Below are 15181 nucleotides of genomic sequence, written 5' to 3'. Positions count from 1 at the left end.
TGGTTGATGTGATTGTGGACGCCACCGACGCCGGAATGGGAAATCAATAGACCAGGGTGGTGGTGGCGCGGGCTACTCCTGGGAAAAGCACATAGGTAGCATTCCATACATAACCGAGATGTGCGCCCTGCCGCGCCAGCCCTGCCCTGCGCATCGTTTTTCATGTATGTCATAGCAATATTCGCGTCCAGGTAACCGTAGCCTGGGCACATGTTTTGTGTGTGTGTGTGTGTGTGTGTGTGTGTGTGTGTGTGTGTGTGTGTGTGTGTGTGTGACTGGGATGGGAAGAAGTAGTAGAGGGTGATAGGGATAGGAGGGTTAGCCTGCATCAGTATAACCCGAAGCGATTCTGCCAACCATCCGATCTGGGGTTCAGAACCACGCGATAAGGGAACGGATTCGAATCACTCGTAGTAATCGGGGGAATGTGCTCCTTATCGCGGCTAACCACGGCTAAAATCTTCAGGACGGCTTTCTGTAGCATATTCTCCATGGCTTTGCGCACTTTGGCGCGTTCTAGACCCGGCAATCACATGTCAGTACAGGAGGGAGAGAGAGGTAATAGCTTGGCGGATGGGCGTTGAGTGTGGGGGTTTGGGTTGCGTCCATACCAGACTCTGTTCGAGGAGTGGCTATCGTCACATCCAAATTCCACACTTCCCAGCATACTTCTTCCTCGCCCTTCCCTGATAGTCCGCCAAACCAGATTCCCGGTCGTCGACGTCGCTTTTCGTAGAATTCCACAGCCATTCGGGCCCGGACACCCCCGCCGCCGCCGCCATCGGGGGCGCTGGCTGCTGAGGAGTGCTGGCGGACGAGGGAACTCACGCGAGAGTCGATGAGGGTTTCGAGATCTACGTCGTTGATGGCGGGGAGGGTGAAGTCGAGGACGTCGAAGGTGATGGGGCGGATAGAGGGGAAGTATCGGTGGAAGAAGATGGTGTTGAGGATACCTGGTTGTGGAGAGAGAATGTTAGTATTTAAGCTGTGTAGTCGTACAGGGAAAGGTTCAGTGAAGAGAAGAACTGATTCACCTTTTAACACGTCGCGGACGTTGGTTGTATCTGCGAAGATCTCCAGAAAGTACTCCGGGGGCGTTTTGCGGGGCTCCATCTTGATGGGGATAGCGACCGGTGCCACCCTATGTATGTGTAGAGTAATTAACTGAACTCAGCGATCGACAGGCAACAAGTGACTGTCCAGTTGAGTGGGAGCTGAGCTGTCTAGTGGGGAAGAGGTTCCGACGTGTTTAGTCGAAGGATGGATCAGATCAAGTCTGGGGTTGAAGGGGTGGGAACCGGTGATGACGATGACGCTGGCGTTCGGGGGAGGGGGGACAGAGCGGGATTGATTGACTAGGACCGGTGTGGAGAGGTTGACATGGAGAACGGGTTATGAGGGAGGCATGATCTGCTGGGGATACAATCCATGTGTATATTATGATTGTGAAGGTGAGAGGGGGGGGGCTATATATGGAGGAGGAAGAGTGAGAAGATAAAGAAAGAAAGAGAGATAGAGATGATGATGTTGAGGAGGGAAGAATAATGGGGAGTCATGGCGTGTATGTAATGATGGGGTGCCCCTCGCCTGTGACGGTATGATGGCTGTTCTCCTTATCCCTTATCAGCCCTGATAGGGGGCATCCGCACCCGTATCGTCTGGTATTGGCGGTACCTGGCCAGCACTGGCCTGGCTGCCTAAGGTTGGTTCGCATTCATGGTCGGACAGAATCAGGCCGAGATGCAAATGAAAAGAGCAGAACCACCGTGACTTATAACGATGATGCAACTAATTGCGGGGATGAAGTGGCACAAACTATTGCCATTTGGCCTTCCCAACAACTAGCTCACACTCGTTCCTTTCTGGCTACTACTAATCTACAGACCACCATATATCCTCGCATCCGCCATAGCCTGACCCGCTGGTGACGATCATACGTGTTGCTGGCTGCTCTTTAGCCGAGGCCGCTTCAGGGACCCTCGATCCCCGACCGTGCTTGCCGTCGCTCTTCCATCACTCACGCCGTCGCTTCGGCTTTCCTTGTGATTCCCAACCTCCATTATTCCTTTTCTTCTTTTTTCTTTCACTTCATACGATGAACTGTACTGCTCCTTATATCTGAGAAACTGTCCCCGATCCTCTTTGCTCCATAATGATCAGTGCCACTAAGCGCTGGTTCCGGCGCAATCGCAAGGGCCTTGCGATCGGAGCTGGCGTGATCGGAGCGGGCTATCTCGCAGGCCAGTACCTGCTGTCCAAGATCTCAGAGGCGCGCGAGCGCATGAGTAGTGACCGCATTGCTCGGGAGAAGTAAGTGATGAGCCTCCCTTACCTCTACTTATCTCATCGATGTGACCTGCTCGCGTGCTCGAAAACGGTAACTGACGGCTATTGCCTCTTGTCCAGCTTGCGGCGACGCTTTGAACAAAACCAGACCGATTGTACCTATACTGTGCTAGCCCTATTACCGACGGCGGCGGAGGATATCCTCGAGGCACTTCCCGTGGAAGAATTGACCAAGGAGCTCCAGAGGAAGCGTGCAGAACGACTGGCTCGTCTTAACGCTGGGGAAGGAACAGGCTCGGATCTAAGCTCGGTGGGCCCCAGTATAACGGATGATGATCGGCGTAGCTTGTCTAGCTTCCAAAGCGATGGATTTGTCCGTACGAGTCAATTAGGGGAGTCGACCATCGAGGGGGGCAGCTCACCACGTCCGAAGCGAAATAAGACCCAGCTGTGGAACGAGGTCAAGATAACCTGTGAGTATTTCGTATCGTTGTTTCTTTACAGGAACCAAGGAGTCTAACAGACCATCATAGCTATCACTAGGTCGTTTACGCTCATCTATACCCTGACCTTGCTGACCATCTTCACTCGAATTCAACTTAACCTGCTCGGCCGACGCAACTACCTCTCCAGCGTAATCTCTATGGCCACACCCCCAGCGGATGGTTCAACTATTCGACTTGAGGATCACGATGATGACGACCTCACGCAAACACTGGGTCATGACTTTGAGACAAATCGGAGATACCTTGCCTTCAGTTGGTGGCTGCTTCACCGAGGCTGGAAGCAGTTGATGGAGGAGGTGCAGGCCGCCGTGACGGAGGTGTTTGGACCTTTGAATCCCCGGGAGGACATCTCGCTGAGCAAGCTGTCGGAATTGATCCTGCAAGTCCGTGGGAAGATAGAGGGCAAGACCGAGGAGGACAGGAAGTACGTTTTTTTATGAGCAAGTCTCACTGGCCGGATGCTGACCCGTTATTCATCTAACAGGCATCGGAAGTGGTTATCTTATGTGCTCCCCTCGCGAGGAGAGGAGGACTATCTGTTGCAGGAGTCCGGGGTTCTTGGAGTGACGGAACCCGCGACACCTCAAACGACAGCGTCGCTGCGCCATCTCCTGGACGAAACGGCCGATCTGATCGACTCCCCGACTTTCATTCGTGTTATGTTACTCCTCAACAACGAATGCTTCCAGACTCTTATTGATCAATGCAAGGCCGATGCGTTCAAATCGTCCACTCAGGTGCCCACGTCTGTTCCTCAGTCCTTTGACTCGGTCGCCACGGTCGTCCCCGCGGCTGACGGCTCCGACACGAAAACGAAGCTTGCAAATGTGTTGGCCGTCCTGGCTCGACAAGCCCATGTGATCGGAAATGGAACAGCTCCCCCAAACCTGTATCTGACTTCCATTGAACAGGGGGTACGAGAGCTAGAGGCCTTTGCGGCTGTTATATACAGCTCCAACTTTGACTCTGAGCTGCTTGGGACCGATTCAAGGACGCAGCCATCGGGAGCAGAGGCTGGCTTTGATGTTCCTACATCACCTGCCCCAGAGATGATTGAGAAGGAGGATGCCAACGAAGAAGAGCCTACCCCAGGAGCATCAGTCGTAGCAGTGGATGATGACTCGGCGTTTGAGAAGGCATGGGGAAAGGCTGTGGATGATCAACCGTCGAGCTAATGACCGTGTGTGATGATCGTGTGCGGGCTTTCTAGAGAATGTTTGGGAATTTCGGGAATATCTGTGGCATAAATGATCCCTCATCTATCCGGAGTCTCTTCTCGGCGCGGACTGGGAGAGAGATAGTACGATTGTATGATAGCTCGTGGTGGCGAGTATTTATTATTTATGACAAGCTAGCTTATAAGGGTTATGGGTGTTCCAGAACCATTACCGGAAGGGCGGGCATATTGCTAGATTGAAAGTTGAAAGTATCATCGTACGCGTCCTCTCAAATGATCCTCAGGATGTTGGGGGGGGGGGGGGGGACGTGGGACGAATGAAGGGCAGCACATGGCTGGCCAGTGCCACCACGCATGGACCCAAATGATCAGACATGACACTCTTGTCCCGAGCAGCTTCGGAGACTTCTATTTGCGCATTTATGCAGGTTGTGAGACTGGATACGGCATCTGTGCCACCCGGTCCATATCTTCTTGCCCTCTCATTGGACCTCCATTGTGCATTTGGCTTTAGTATGTTGCAGCCTATGAATTTTGTAGTGGCCCGAAAGCAGGAAATTTCGACAGCGCGCAGATACTTTGTTGTCGTTGCGATGTCTATAACTCTCCATTCTATTATGCCTGAAGCTTAGGGAACGAACTGCTCGAGAACTGCCAATTGTGGGGTAGATAAGCTTAGCGAAGGAAGGGATCTGCGGGGAAAAAGGTGGGTTTGGCACGGCTACTATCTACTAATCTTCTACTAGTTGGCCATGGCTGGACTATTGCTTAAAAATACCTACTCTCTATACTCTCTCTACTACTGCGTACTCTCTGCTCCTTCTAGACTAGGTCTGTGAATCCCGGGACAGGGAATGTGCAGACTGGATGGAGCTGACAGCCGGCATTTTTCCCTCCATTCCTCTTAAAACTTTCTCCCCCTCGGCATGTTACATCCGTCCAAACTGGTATCATCTTTGGTTCCAACCCCGATAAAGCCATCATCATGGCCTCAGACTATACAGATAGGACAGCCGGATGAAACCTTCGAGAGGCATAGTCGGGAGGCACCATGGATCGGACAATCATGCTAAGCAATGCCCAGCCTGTCAGGCTATCTGACCTGCGGTTTAGGCCGAAATGGGTAGGATGTATCCGACCCGTCTCATTCCCTCGCTAATGTAAGGCCTCCCGAGTCAATGAGTTAATTGGTCCTCCTCCACTGCCGTGTTCATCACAGCGGCCTGTATAGGCGATTGGTTAGCTTGGATGGTTCGTCAGCCGCCATCAAAGCAGTCCGTATTCACTATCAATCTGGTCTGGCACCCCTGCTTGCCCCTCTTGTGCGGTGTCTTTTCTTCTTCTTCTTCCTGCTCCCCTCTGCGTGGCCAATTGTCGTGGTCCTCTCCGTAAAATAGTATCTCTGCACCTTATCTTGTCTGTTTACGCGCTCTCCGTGACATACATCCCTTGCTTCTCGATTACTGCTGTTGCACCTTATATCTGACGAGAGTACACCCTTGTCAGCTGGAATAATTCGGTCACAACATTTCTACCCATCGTGTCGCAATCTAGCGCAGAGACACAGAAGCATACAATAGTATCCATATTTCCGCCCACCAGTCACAATGGGGTCATCCGAAGGTACAGTTCATATGAATCGAGGTCTCACGAAGACAATAGTGACCTCAGGCTGCGTAAACAGAGTCAATAGATCGCTCTCCTCAGCCCGAACCCGGATTGAAACCCGAGGGCCACATTGAAGCGCTCACATCAGATCTTCCTCCTCTCACCACAACCACGGAGCGCAGGCTCATGGCCAAGATTGACTGGCACATCGTCCCGTGTCTCTGCGTCCTGTATCTGCTTGCTTTCCTGGATCGGTATGTGCCTTCTGCTGTCTTGGTAATAGGATATAATTTTCATAACAGTTTGTGCCTGGTATAGTGTCAACATCAGCAATGCGGCCGTACTCGGGCTCGAGACGGACCTCAACATCGCTACGGGGACGAAGTACAATACCGCGCTCACTATATTCTTTGTGCCCTACGTTATATTCGAAATTCCATCCAATATCTTGCTGAAGAAGTTGAAACCTCATGTATGGTGTATGTATCCCACGACCATAAGCACCGTTGTGCACCGCTTAAAGGGTTACTGATGATGACAGTGTCTTTTTGTATGTTCGGGTTCGGCCTTGTCATGATATGTCAGGGTTTGGTCTCAAACTGGGGTGGATTGATGACTACACGCTGGTTCCTGGGTATGAAGGCAATCGATTTCACCGACATATAACTAATAGAGACGCAGGAATGTTTGAAACGGGCATGTTCCCTGGATGTGAGTGGTCTCTTTCCCAGCTCTAGGGACCTTTCGCTAACAGAGTGCCTCCTAGGCTTCTATCTTTTGGGCATGTGGTATAAGCGCAGCGAGGCACAGAAGCGCTTTAGTTTCTTCTTCAGCTCGACCACGCTAGCGGGCGCCTTCGGCGGTCTGCTTGCCAGCGGTCTAGGAAAGATGGCCGGACTCCGAGGCTACGGGGGCTGGCGGTGGGTTTTCATCATCGAGGGTGTTATCACTTGCGTGGTTGCCATTGTCTGGTTCTTTATCATCCCAGGGTTCCCAGAGGATGTCAAGTGGCTTAATGAGGAAGAGCGAACGTACATCCGGGCTAAGCTGGCCCGTGATGCAGGGAAAGCTGGGCACGATGCTCGTATGGGTTGGCGCGATGTGTTGGCCGTCTTCAAGGACTGTAAGTACATGCGAGTGCCAGAAGGCGCCATACCTTCCTGCATATGCTGACTGAATAACAGACAAGATCTTCCTTGGCGGGTTTATGTACTTCGGGCAGGTTGTCACAGCATATGGTAAGCTTGATTTCCGTTTTAATCTGTGATTATCAGGAAAGTAGTATATGTTAACAAGCTCAGGATATGCTTTCTTCGCCCCGACTATTATCAAGACCTATGGCTACGGAAGTATGTATATGTTGCCACTGAATACGCTGTATACTGAGCTTTTATACCAGCCATCCAAACCCAACTGTACTCGATTCCACCATGGGCAGCTGCGTTTGCATTCTCGATGGTAATCGCAACGTTTTCTGATTTAACCAGACATCGGCTGGCTTTCACTTTGATTCCTACAGCAATTGCTATGGCTGGATTTGGAATACTATTGAATGTGCACGGAGAGGCTCATCGACACGTCCAATACGGCGCGCTCTTCATGGTGACCTGTGGCTGCTATAGTGCGATGCCGGTTATTGTATGTTGGTTTGCTATGAACCTAGGGGGTCATCGCAGGCGCAGCGTGGGCACGGCATGGCAGGTTGGGTTCGGGAACAGTAAGTGACGTCGACACAAAAGCATAAATAGATGACGCTGCTAACATGGTTATCTACCAGCGGGAGGTATCATCTCCACATATGCATTCCTAGCCAAAGATGCACCTGAGTATCGGAATGGCTATATTATTAGTCTGTCCTTCATCTGCTTCTCCGCGGCCTGCTGCATTGGATACTTTGTGGCTCTCTGGGCGGAGAACAAGCGACGAGACCGGGTCATGGCCAATGGCGCCCCCGCGGAGCTGCGAGAAGATGAAGAAGAGGTCCAGGGAGATCTGGCGGTGACCTACCGTTACGGCTATTAAGCAATTTTCCCAATGCAGCTTGAGGATCCTATCTTTAATTCTGGCGGACATCTACATTCTACATAGAGCACGATGTTATTCATAGTTATACCGTAGTAGATAGGGCTAGCTAGGGCTGTCCTTGATAAGACACACGAACAGGTGAAACGAGAATAATGAATCTAAATGCCATTGAACGCATCATAACAACCGAGTCTTTTTTTCTCAATGGTAATGGGTTCCCACCGCATGCCACGGTACTGAAGGTACACGCACCAGGAGGGTTGATGTCACGGGCAAGGCCCAAAGCGGTAATGCCAGTCTCGGTAAAGCAGTGGATGACAATCAGCGAGCCAATCAGCGCCGGCGCAACACTAGCGAGCCCTTAGCGGCATTGCATGCTGAGTCAGCCACGGCGCACACAAGAAGCTCAACCGCGGCCGCTCTCCATCATTCCTGCAACCATCTCTTCATCCTCGCAGAAGTGTGAGTACCCCCTCCCAGCCTGCACTGGTTGCAGCGCTTTGTCGTCCAGCTGGGCCAACAGTGACTGACTGACTGGTATCAGTTTCGAATTCTCTTCGAAGATGAGAGCCAAGTGGAGAAAGAAGCGCGTTCGTCGCCTCAAGCGCAAGAGAAGAAAGATGAGAGCTAGATCGTGAGTGCTATTCAAAGCAATGAGCAAATCAAAGCAAACCGGCAATCAACTAACCAATTCTGCAGCAAATAAATGACTCGCCCACTCCATCTCAGCTCTTCATGTGAACGCTCAGTTTGAACGCTAAACATGACAATTGCGACGACGTCACGATGATGATTCCAGTTATGATCGTTACGTGGTTCGGTATCTCAATCGAGGCCTGTCTGGTCTGCCACAACATTCTCGGTGCAATCGACTTCGGAGCCCGCCGTTTCATCTACACATCCAATCCCTCGGGCTCGTTATAACGTTTTCGATCTTCTCTTGATTTCCTTTTGATCCAGACAGTGGGGGTGCGAGTGCCGCATCTTTTCCTTCGGAGGTACGAATGTGTTTGGTGGGGTTGGAAGGCATGGTGGAAGAGTCGAATGGTCTTTCTGTATTCCTGTACTATCTTACTCTTTGCCATTGCCGATGAGCTTTGCGTGGGGACTGGTCAATTTCTCGTGTCCTGGGTTCTATTGGGGAAATCCGATAGAATTCCGGGCCATGGAGAGGTCATGAGAATTTATTCCAAATACCAAAAAGTTTACGACGCACATGATGTTCCCAGTAAATCTTCAAAACCACTGTAGCATGATCTTGTAGAAAAACAGTACTCGAAGATATCCAAAATTATCAATCAGACTATAATGATAGGACCATATTAAACTAGGAAGATTGTGTGCGCATGAAGGCTTACCTGCCCGCCCTGGAGTCTTCTCCGCCTTCCGCTCACAGCCCGCCTGACCGCCTTCAACTTTTTTTCGTGGAATTTTCCCTCCACCTGCCCGATAATCTCCCTACCAGTCAATTCTCTCTCCGCGGCGTCGCATTTTCCTTCAATTCCTTATCCAGACATAATGCCGTCCGATAAGGTCGAAAAGAAGCGCAAGCGCGCCTCCGATCGCCATGAAAGGCCTAGCAAGAAGCCCGCGCTCGAGCTGCAAGATCTGCCTCCGCTGGCCTCCAGCGTCGTGGAGGATGATAGCGAACTAGCTCCGGTGATCAGTATGCTGCACCTTTTTTACACATGCCCTCACTGCCCTCATGGCACGGTCATATGGTATGGGAATAATCTAATATAATGCACTTCAGTCACTACTCCCGGTCTCAACGCTCCGCGCAATCTCCGCCTCAACCCATATCTCAAGACCCGCAGCAAAACCTCCTCCTCGTCGTCACGGAACAAGGGCATCGTCTCGTCCGAATTGCTGCTTCAGTCCTCCGAGCACCCCAAGCTGGACTTCGTGGGTCGCGAGGCCGAGGAGGATGCCGACTCCCAGCTCAAGCACTACGTCGCGGTCGTGGACCCGGAGAACAAAACCTGGCAGTTCATCGAAGTGCGGAAGATGACCCTGCGTGGCGCTGTTCGCAAGATGAGAGCGATTGACGAAGAGTCAGAGGAGGAGAGTGAAGAAGAAGAAATGGTTCGCTCAATCCTGTCCTCCATGATCTTCACCGGACATTGGCTGACCCTCCAACCCCCACTAGAAAACCATGCGCGCTCAAAGAACAGAACTCACCAACACCTTCGGTACCAAACAATCTCGCAAGGCCGCTCAATCGCTTGCCGAAAACGCTCAGCTCTCCAACGTGCCCTCAGGCGCTGCCTCCGCCGCCGAAACCGCCATCCTGGGCGCCATGCCCGCCGACGCAGCCACAGATATCGCCTCCAAGGCTGCCGCCCTGCAAGCGCAGGTTCAAGCCGCGAAGCCTCTGCCCCAGGCCAACCTGGACGCTGCACACCCGTCAGAAGTCTACCCGCTTGATGTCCTCGTCCCCAACGGCCTGGCCACCCTGCGTCAACTCCCCAACGTCAAAGAATGGCAAGACAGCGTTAATTCCGGCGCCGCCGTCAACACCACCTCGCGGTACGTCTCCCGCCGCGTCGAAGCCGTCGCCCTCTCCGGCAACACCACCCACCTCCAGATCCTCCGCTTCATCCTCCTCCTCTTGGAACTCGCCCGCGGTCTCCGTCCCGGCCGCGACAAGTCCGCCGGCCCCGGCAGCAAGCGTCTCCCTCCCCGCGAAGACCTCCGCCGTATCCTCTCCGGTGGAACAATCAGCGAGAACTCCGCCAGCGGCGACCAGATCGCGGACCCCGTCATCGACGCCGTGCGCCGCAAATTCGCGCCCCAGGGTGCTTCCCTCTCCAAGAACGACATCACCTTCCTCCACACGACCATCTGCGCCCTCTCGCTGCACATCCCGCCCCAACCTTCCAAGGACGGTGGTAACAGCTCCGCCGGCGGAAACGCCCCCAACGAGCTGGCTACCGATCCCTCGGATCTCCGTGATGATCTGCGCCTCGATAACGTGGCGATCACGCAGTATTTCCGCGAGTTGGGTTGCCGCGTCGACAAGCCCCGCGAGTCGGAGTTTGCTAAATGGGGTATTAAGGGTGGTAAGGCCGAGGCTGCGGCTAGACGGGTTGCTAGGTTGAAGATTCCCGTTGAGTTCCCGAAGGTTAGTCGTGGTGGTGGACGGAGGTAGTGGATTTGATGGCGAGGGTTTGTTTGGGTGTGATTGATTGATTGATTGATTGTAAGTTAGCATTATTTCTCTGTATGTATGGATGGATTGGCAAAAGAACGTCGATTTTCTACTTTCTTCAGCTGAACCACTTGGGTTTGTTCAAGAACTTGCAGTAGTTTGTAGTTTACTTGTAGATAAATAATTACTTCACCTCGATGTCTCCTAGGTAGATATTACTAGTAGTACTAACCTATTCGATGCACATCTGGTGTCTTGGAAACCAATTGTGCAGTATGTTACGACATGACATAATATGGTAGGAAGTATATAAATACTACTTGGATATATAGTTACCCTACGTCTCTCAATCACTAAGTATACTTAGCAAGGATTCCGGACTGCCAACTCACTCCACATGACTTAAGTAACAGCGATGAAAGTGAAGACTAATAACTAAGTACGATCAGTAGTACTAGCTTCAATAGTAGTAGTAGTAGTAGTAGTAGTAGTAGTAGTAGTAGTAGTAGTAGTAGTAGTAGTAGTAGTAGTAGTAGTAGTAGTAGCCTCTGCACTCAACTATATCCTGACTGTATTCATTGTGTGTAAATACATCATCTACACTACGAAGTTACTCAATATTCACCACCATTATGCATCCAAGGTCCATTGCACTTTTAATAAGTTCTTTTTCTTCCTTTCTCTTCATAAATTACTTATTTATGCACCTACTTCTACTAACTAACCATGATGTAATAGGTATTTCTCCTACTACTACTACTACTACTACTACTACTACTACTAAGTAGTAGTAATTGACAATAAAACTTGATACTACAATGAATAACTCAATCTCCCTCTCTCTCTCCGCGCAAATATCGATGATTTAGTATTAAACTACACACTTGTCAGTAAGTATATTGACTTCTGCTGAAGTGGATATGATATCATCGAGTGTGATGATGACATGTACTCCAACCCATAATAAGTCATTAGGGGTGGGTGTTCTGATCTCATTTTCCCATAAAGCCAGCTGGTCATCCGTAAGGCTTTTACAGGAAGCTTCATGCTATCTGTCCTCTTTGAAGCTGGCCAAGTCTTCAAAGGTACATTGTTTACAGGAAGACTGTATGACATCGAGGGCTGTGCTGATTGGTAACTACTATGTACAGTGACGGCTCTGACATCGAACATTCTCTTTCATTTTTGGTATAGTTGTCTTCAATGGGCGAAGGCATGGTACATACTACATCTACGATAATACTAGGAAAATTGTTGGAGCATAATGAGGAATAGACATGATCATTCGATCTAGAACCCAAAATCATCGGTAACGACTGGCCGGTTCCATGTGTCTTTATCCACCTTCATATTTCATATTATAGTAGGCAAATGTCCAGAGTCTGGTCATATGGTCATGCTGGGGTTTGATCCGCCAGCAGAGGGAGAATAGTAATAATAACGATCAACTGTGCTGGATGTGGTAACATCCAGACCACCACCTTAATAGCCTAAACCGGATAGGCTTAAGCGGCAGCCACTCCCACGGGGATCGAGGCAGTGGTGGCAGCGGCAGGGCGCACCGGAGTGGCGGTCTGCATGCGGGAAGCGGCCTGGGAGAGCGCCTCGGCAGCGGCAGTCTGGAACTCCCGTGTCACGGCAGCTTCGACGGTCTCGCTAGGCTGCAGGCCCAGCTGCGCGTCCTCCCAGATGGGCTGGTTGGCGGCCTCGGCACCCTCGACGCCCACGCCGACGAAGCCACCCTGGGCCTCCCAGTCACTGGCGCGCTTGATGCCCAGGTCGTTCCAGACGGTCTGCAGAGCCTGCACCAGATGGTCGCGGTGCTCCTTGACGTGGCCGGGGGTGGGGGTGATGCGGAGACGCTCCTCGCCGCGAGGCACGGTGGGGTAGTTGATGGCCTGCACGTAGATGCCGTGCTCCTCGAGCAGCTTGTCCGAGGCCTGCTTGGCCACCTCGGCATCACCAACGAGGAGAGGGATGATGTGGGATGGGTTGGGAATCACCGGGATGTCCAGCTCCTTGAGTGATTCCTTGACTGCGCGGGTGTGCAACTGCTGCAGGACGCGGTCGCGCTGGTGCTGCGCCTGGTATTTAATGGCGGTGTCCGCTCCAGCCATGGTAGCCGGGGGCAGAGAGGTTGTGAAGATGAAGCCGGGGGCGAGAGAGCGGATGGTGTCCACCATGGCCGCCGATCCGGCAATGTAGCCACCAACGCAACCATACGCCTTGCCGAGAGTACCAGTGATAATGTCGATACGGTCCATGACGGTTCCCTTGGTATCACGAGGGTTGGCCGTATCCTGAGAAGCGTAGATGTCGTAGTCGAGGTGCTCAGCCACACCCGCACCGTGAGGTCCGTACATACCCACGGCGTGAACTTCGTCGAGGAAGGTGATGGCACCGTACTTGTCGGCCAGATCACAGATCTGTTCGATCGGGGCAATGGAACCGCACATACTGTAGACGGATTCGAAAGCGATAATCTTGGGGACGTTCAAAGGAAGAGATGCAAGTTTGGTTTCCAGATCGACCAGGTCGTTGTGCTTGAAAACCATCTTCTTGGCTCCAGAGTGACGGATACCCTGGATCATGGAGGCGTGGTTGAGGCTGTCGGACAAAATGACACAGTCGGGCATCTTACTGCCCAGAGTCGCCAGAGTCGCATCGTTAGCCACAAAGCACGAACTGAAGACCAGCGCAGCCTCTTTGTTGTGGAGCTTGGCCAAAGTGCCTTCGAGAGCGACGGCATGCTGGTTGTGACCGGAAATGTTGCGAGTACCTCCGGCACCAGCTCCGTAGTTGTCCAGGGCCTGGTGCATAGATTTCAGCACCTCGGGGTTACGACCCATACCGAGGTAGTCGTTGGAGCACCACACGGTCACCCTCTCTTCAGGAGAAGCGGTGTGGGCACGGGGGAACTCCTTGGCCAGGCGATTGATGTTGTTGAAGTAGCGGTACGATTTGTCCTTGTGTTTCTTCTCAAGCTCGCCCTGATAGAATGCATTGTAGTTGAAGGGCGTGGCGTTGGGGGCATGGGGACGAGGGCCGGGCACGGTAGCGGCGGACGGTTCGAACTGCTGCTTGGTGACGCCGGAAAGACCGGGGTGAGCTAAGACAATGCCGTTAGCATATATGTTGGTGCTGAGGCTGTAGGAAAGGAATAAAGAAAAGTACTAACCTCTCTGTGACTCCTTGTAGACATTCGGGGTCACATCAGCGCCATTGCCAGCGGTCGAATGCAACGCTCTCTTGCCGACAGTGGGCCGGAATTGCTTGGGGTTCAGGCCCGCCACACCGGCAGTGTAAGAGGTGAACCGCTTGGTGTGAGCCAGGCGAGCACTCTGCACCGCCAGAGCCTTGCTCATCACTGGGCAGCGACGAGCCAGGACCTGGAGGTTGGACATGGTGCCTCCGCCAGGGCTGATGCTGGGGCGGGTCGCGGTAGACAGTGAGCGCAAAGTGGTCGGGGAGGTGCGCTTGAGGAACGGGCACATGGCCCGGGACTGCTGGAGAAGCGACTCCATGGAGACTCGAATGAGCGGGCAGACAATTCGATACGGAGAGTGCAAGCCGAAGGGATGAGATAGCCCCTAATTGACGATCAGGGAGCAGTGGATGTGAAGGAATGGGGAGGAGAAGAAGAGGGTAGTGAAAAGGAGAAGAAGGGAAAAGGAAGAAGAACAAGACATGATATCTGGAACTTTCAGATTTGGGAGGGGAAAAATTACTGGCCTCCCGATTACGGGATTCCATGACCGGTAATGAATGTAATTTTAGGTATGACTCGCCGAGGCTGACGATCGAGACGCCACTGATTGGCTGCTCGGCAGGCCGGCATGGGGGAAATCTTGCTGAGTAAGACGAACGGGCCACTCACGGCGCACATCAGGCCACCCGGTCTTTGCTCGGCAGGGAAGTTGGTGAAACCCTGGGATCGGACAGGTAATCAGGGTGTTACTCCTTGAAGTATACATCTGTCTCTTACTGCATTGTCTTCTGCATTATCCAATGCAGGTTGGGATGCGGAGATGCTCGTTGGCGTATGCCATCCGATGAATCGGGCAACGTACTCTGTACAGAAAATACTACTACATAATACGTGTTGGGGACGATCGTTACAGCGCACGGGGGCAAAAAGTGCGGAGAAGACCGATCTACTACTGCAGTCACCGGGATTACTCATCCCCTCAAGGCCCAGAACCACATGCCATCAATAATCAAACCCCGAGCGAAAGAAGGAACTTGCAGAAATAAGATGAAGTGAAAAATGTATCCCAGTTCCAAATCCAATCACATGTAGAACAATACAAACATACCACATCCATCCGTCTATCCGTCGTCTGCTTCCCTCCTCGCCGCTGCTTTTTGGATGCCTCATAATGACTAAGCTCATGTCCATCCGTCTCATACATTACCGCAATAGTCTGC

General features: G+C 52.1%; 6 protein-coding genes across 6 annotated transcripts; 4 read left to right on the top strand and 2 right to left on the bottom strand.

Moving 5' to 3' along the window:
- Positions 1-275: 275 nt before the first annotated feature.
- On the bottom strand, positions 276-1499 carry BO79DRAFT_180965 (autophagy-related protein 101). The gene is made up of 3 exons (XM_025680120.1): positions 1035-1499; positions 612-953; positions 276-516 (listed from the first exon to the last, which is right to left on the bottom strand). Exons 1-3 carry the CDS (start codon positions 1111-1113, stop codon positions 329-331), a joined length of 609 nt encoding a protein of 202 aa, XP_025535441.1. The 5' UTR covers positions 1114-1499; the 3' UTR covers positions 276-328.
- A 433-nt stretch (positions 1500-1932) lies between these two features.
- Positions 1933-4164, top strand: BO79DRAFT_180961 (peroxisomal biogenesis factor 3). The gene is made up of 4 exons (XM_025680119.1): positions 1933-2310; positions 2407-2759; positions 2820-3216; positions 3277-4164. The coding sequence occupies exons 1-4, from the start codon at positions 2153-2155 to the stop codon at positions 3965-3967; spliced, it is 1599 nt and encodes a 532-aa protein (XP_025535440.1). The 5' UTR covers positions 1933-2152; the 3' UTR covers positions 3968-4164.
- A 1412-nt stretch (positions 4165-5576) lies between these two features.
- Positions 5577-7599, top strand: BO79DRAFT_290457 (putative MFS transporter; the record flags this gene model as incomplete). Its single annotated transcript, XM_025688889.1, has 10 exons — positions 5577-5592; positions 5663-5831; positions 5896-6056; positions 6119-6211; positions 6259-6288; positions 6344-6700; positions 6762-6815; positions 6879-6926; positions 6977-7294; positions 7355-7599. 10 exons carry the CDS (start codon positions 5577-5579, stop codon positions 7597-7599), a joined length of 1491 nt encoding a protein of 496 aa, XP_025535439.1.
- A 547-nt stretch (positions 7600-8146) lies between these two features.
- BO79DRAFT_240450 (uncharacterized protein) lies at positions 8147-8822 on the top strand (the record flags this gene model as incomplete). Its single annotated transcript, XM_025685030.1, has 4 exons — positions 8147-8236; positions 8302-8488; positions 8563-8600; positions 8757-8822. Exons 2-4 carry the CDS (start codon positions 8389-8391, stop codon positions 8820-8822), a joined length of 204 nt encoding a protein of 67 aa, XP_025535438.1. The 5' UTR covers positions 8147-8236; positions 8302-8388.
- A 238-nt stretch (positions 8823-9060) lies between these two features.
- BO79DRAFT_290456 (DNA-directed RNA polymerase I subunit RPA49) lies at positions 9061-10824 on the top strand. The gene is made up of 3 exons (XM_025688888.1): positions 9061-9268; positions 9356-9687; positions 9752-10824. Exons 1-3 carry the CDS (start codon positions 9121-9123, stop codon positions 10751-10753), a joined length of 1482 nt encoding a protein of 493 aa, XP_025535437.1. The 5' UTR covers positions 9061-9120; the 3' UTR covers positions 10754-10824.
- A 1187-nt stretch (positions 10825-12011) lies between these two features.
- On the bottom strand, positions 12012-14428 carry hemA (5-aminolevulinic acid synthase HemA). Its single transcript, XM_025680118.1, has 2 exons — positions 13932-14428; positions 12012-13862 (listed from the first exon to the last, which is right to left on the bottom strand). Exons 1-2 carry the CDS (start codon positions 14275-14277, stop codon positions 12259-12261), a joined length of 1950 nt encoding a protein of 649 aa, XP_025535436.1. The 5' UTR covers positions 14278-14428; the 3' UTR covers positions 12012-12258.
- Positions 14429-15181: the final 753 nt, after the last annotated feature.

The sequence above is a fragment of the Aspergillus costaricaensis genome (genome assembly GCF_003184835.1).
Source record: "Aspergillus costaricaensis CBS 115574 unplaced genomic scaffold BO79scaffold_39, whole genome shotgun sequence".
In the NCBI taxonomy this organism is placed as follows: Eukaryota; Fungi; Ascomycota; class Eurotiomycetes; order Eurotiales; family Aspergillaceae; genus Aspergillus; species Aspergillus costaricensis.
Note: the sequence above shows the minus strand (reverse complement) of the source record. Positions and strands in the feature narration are given on the sequence as shown.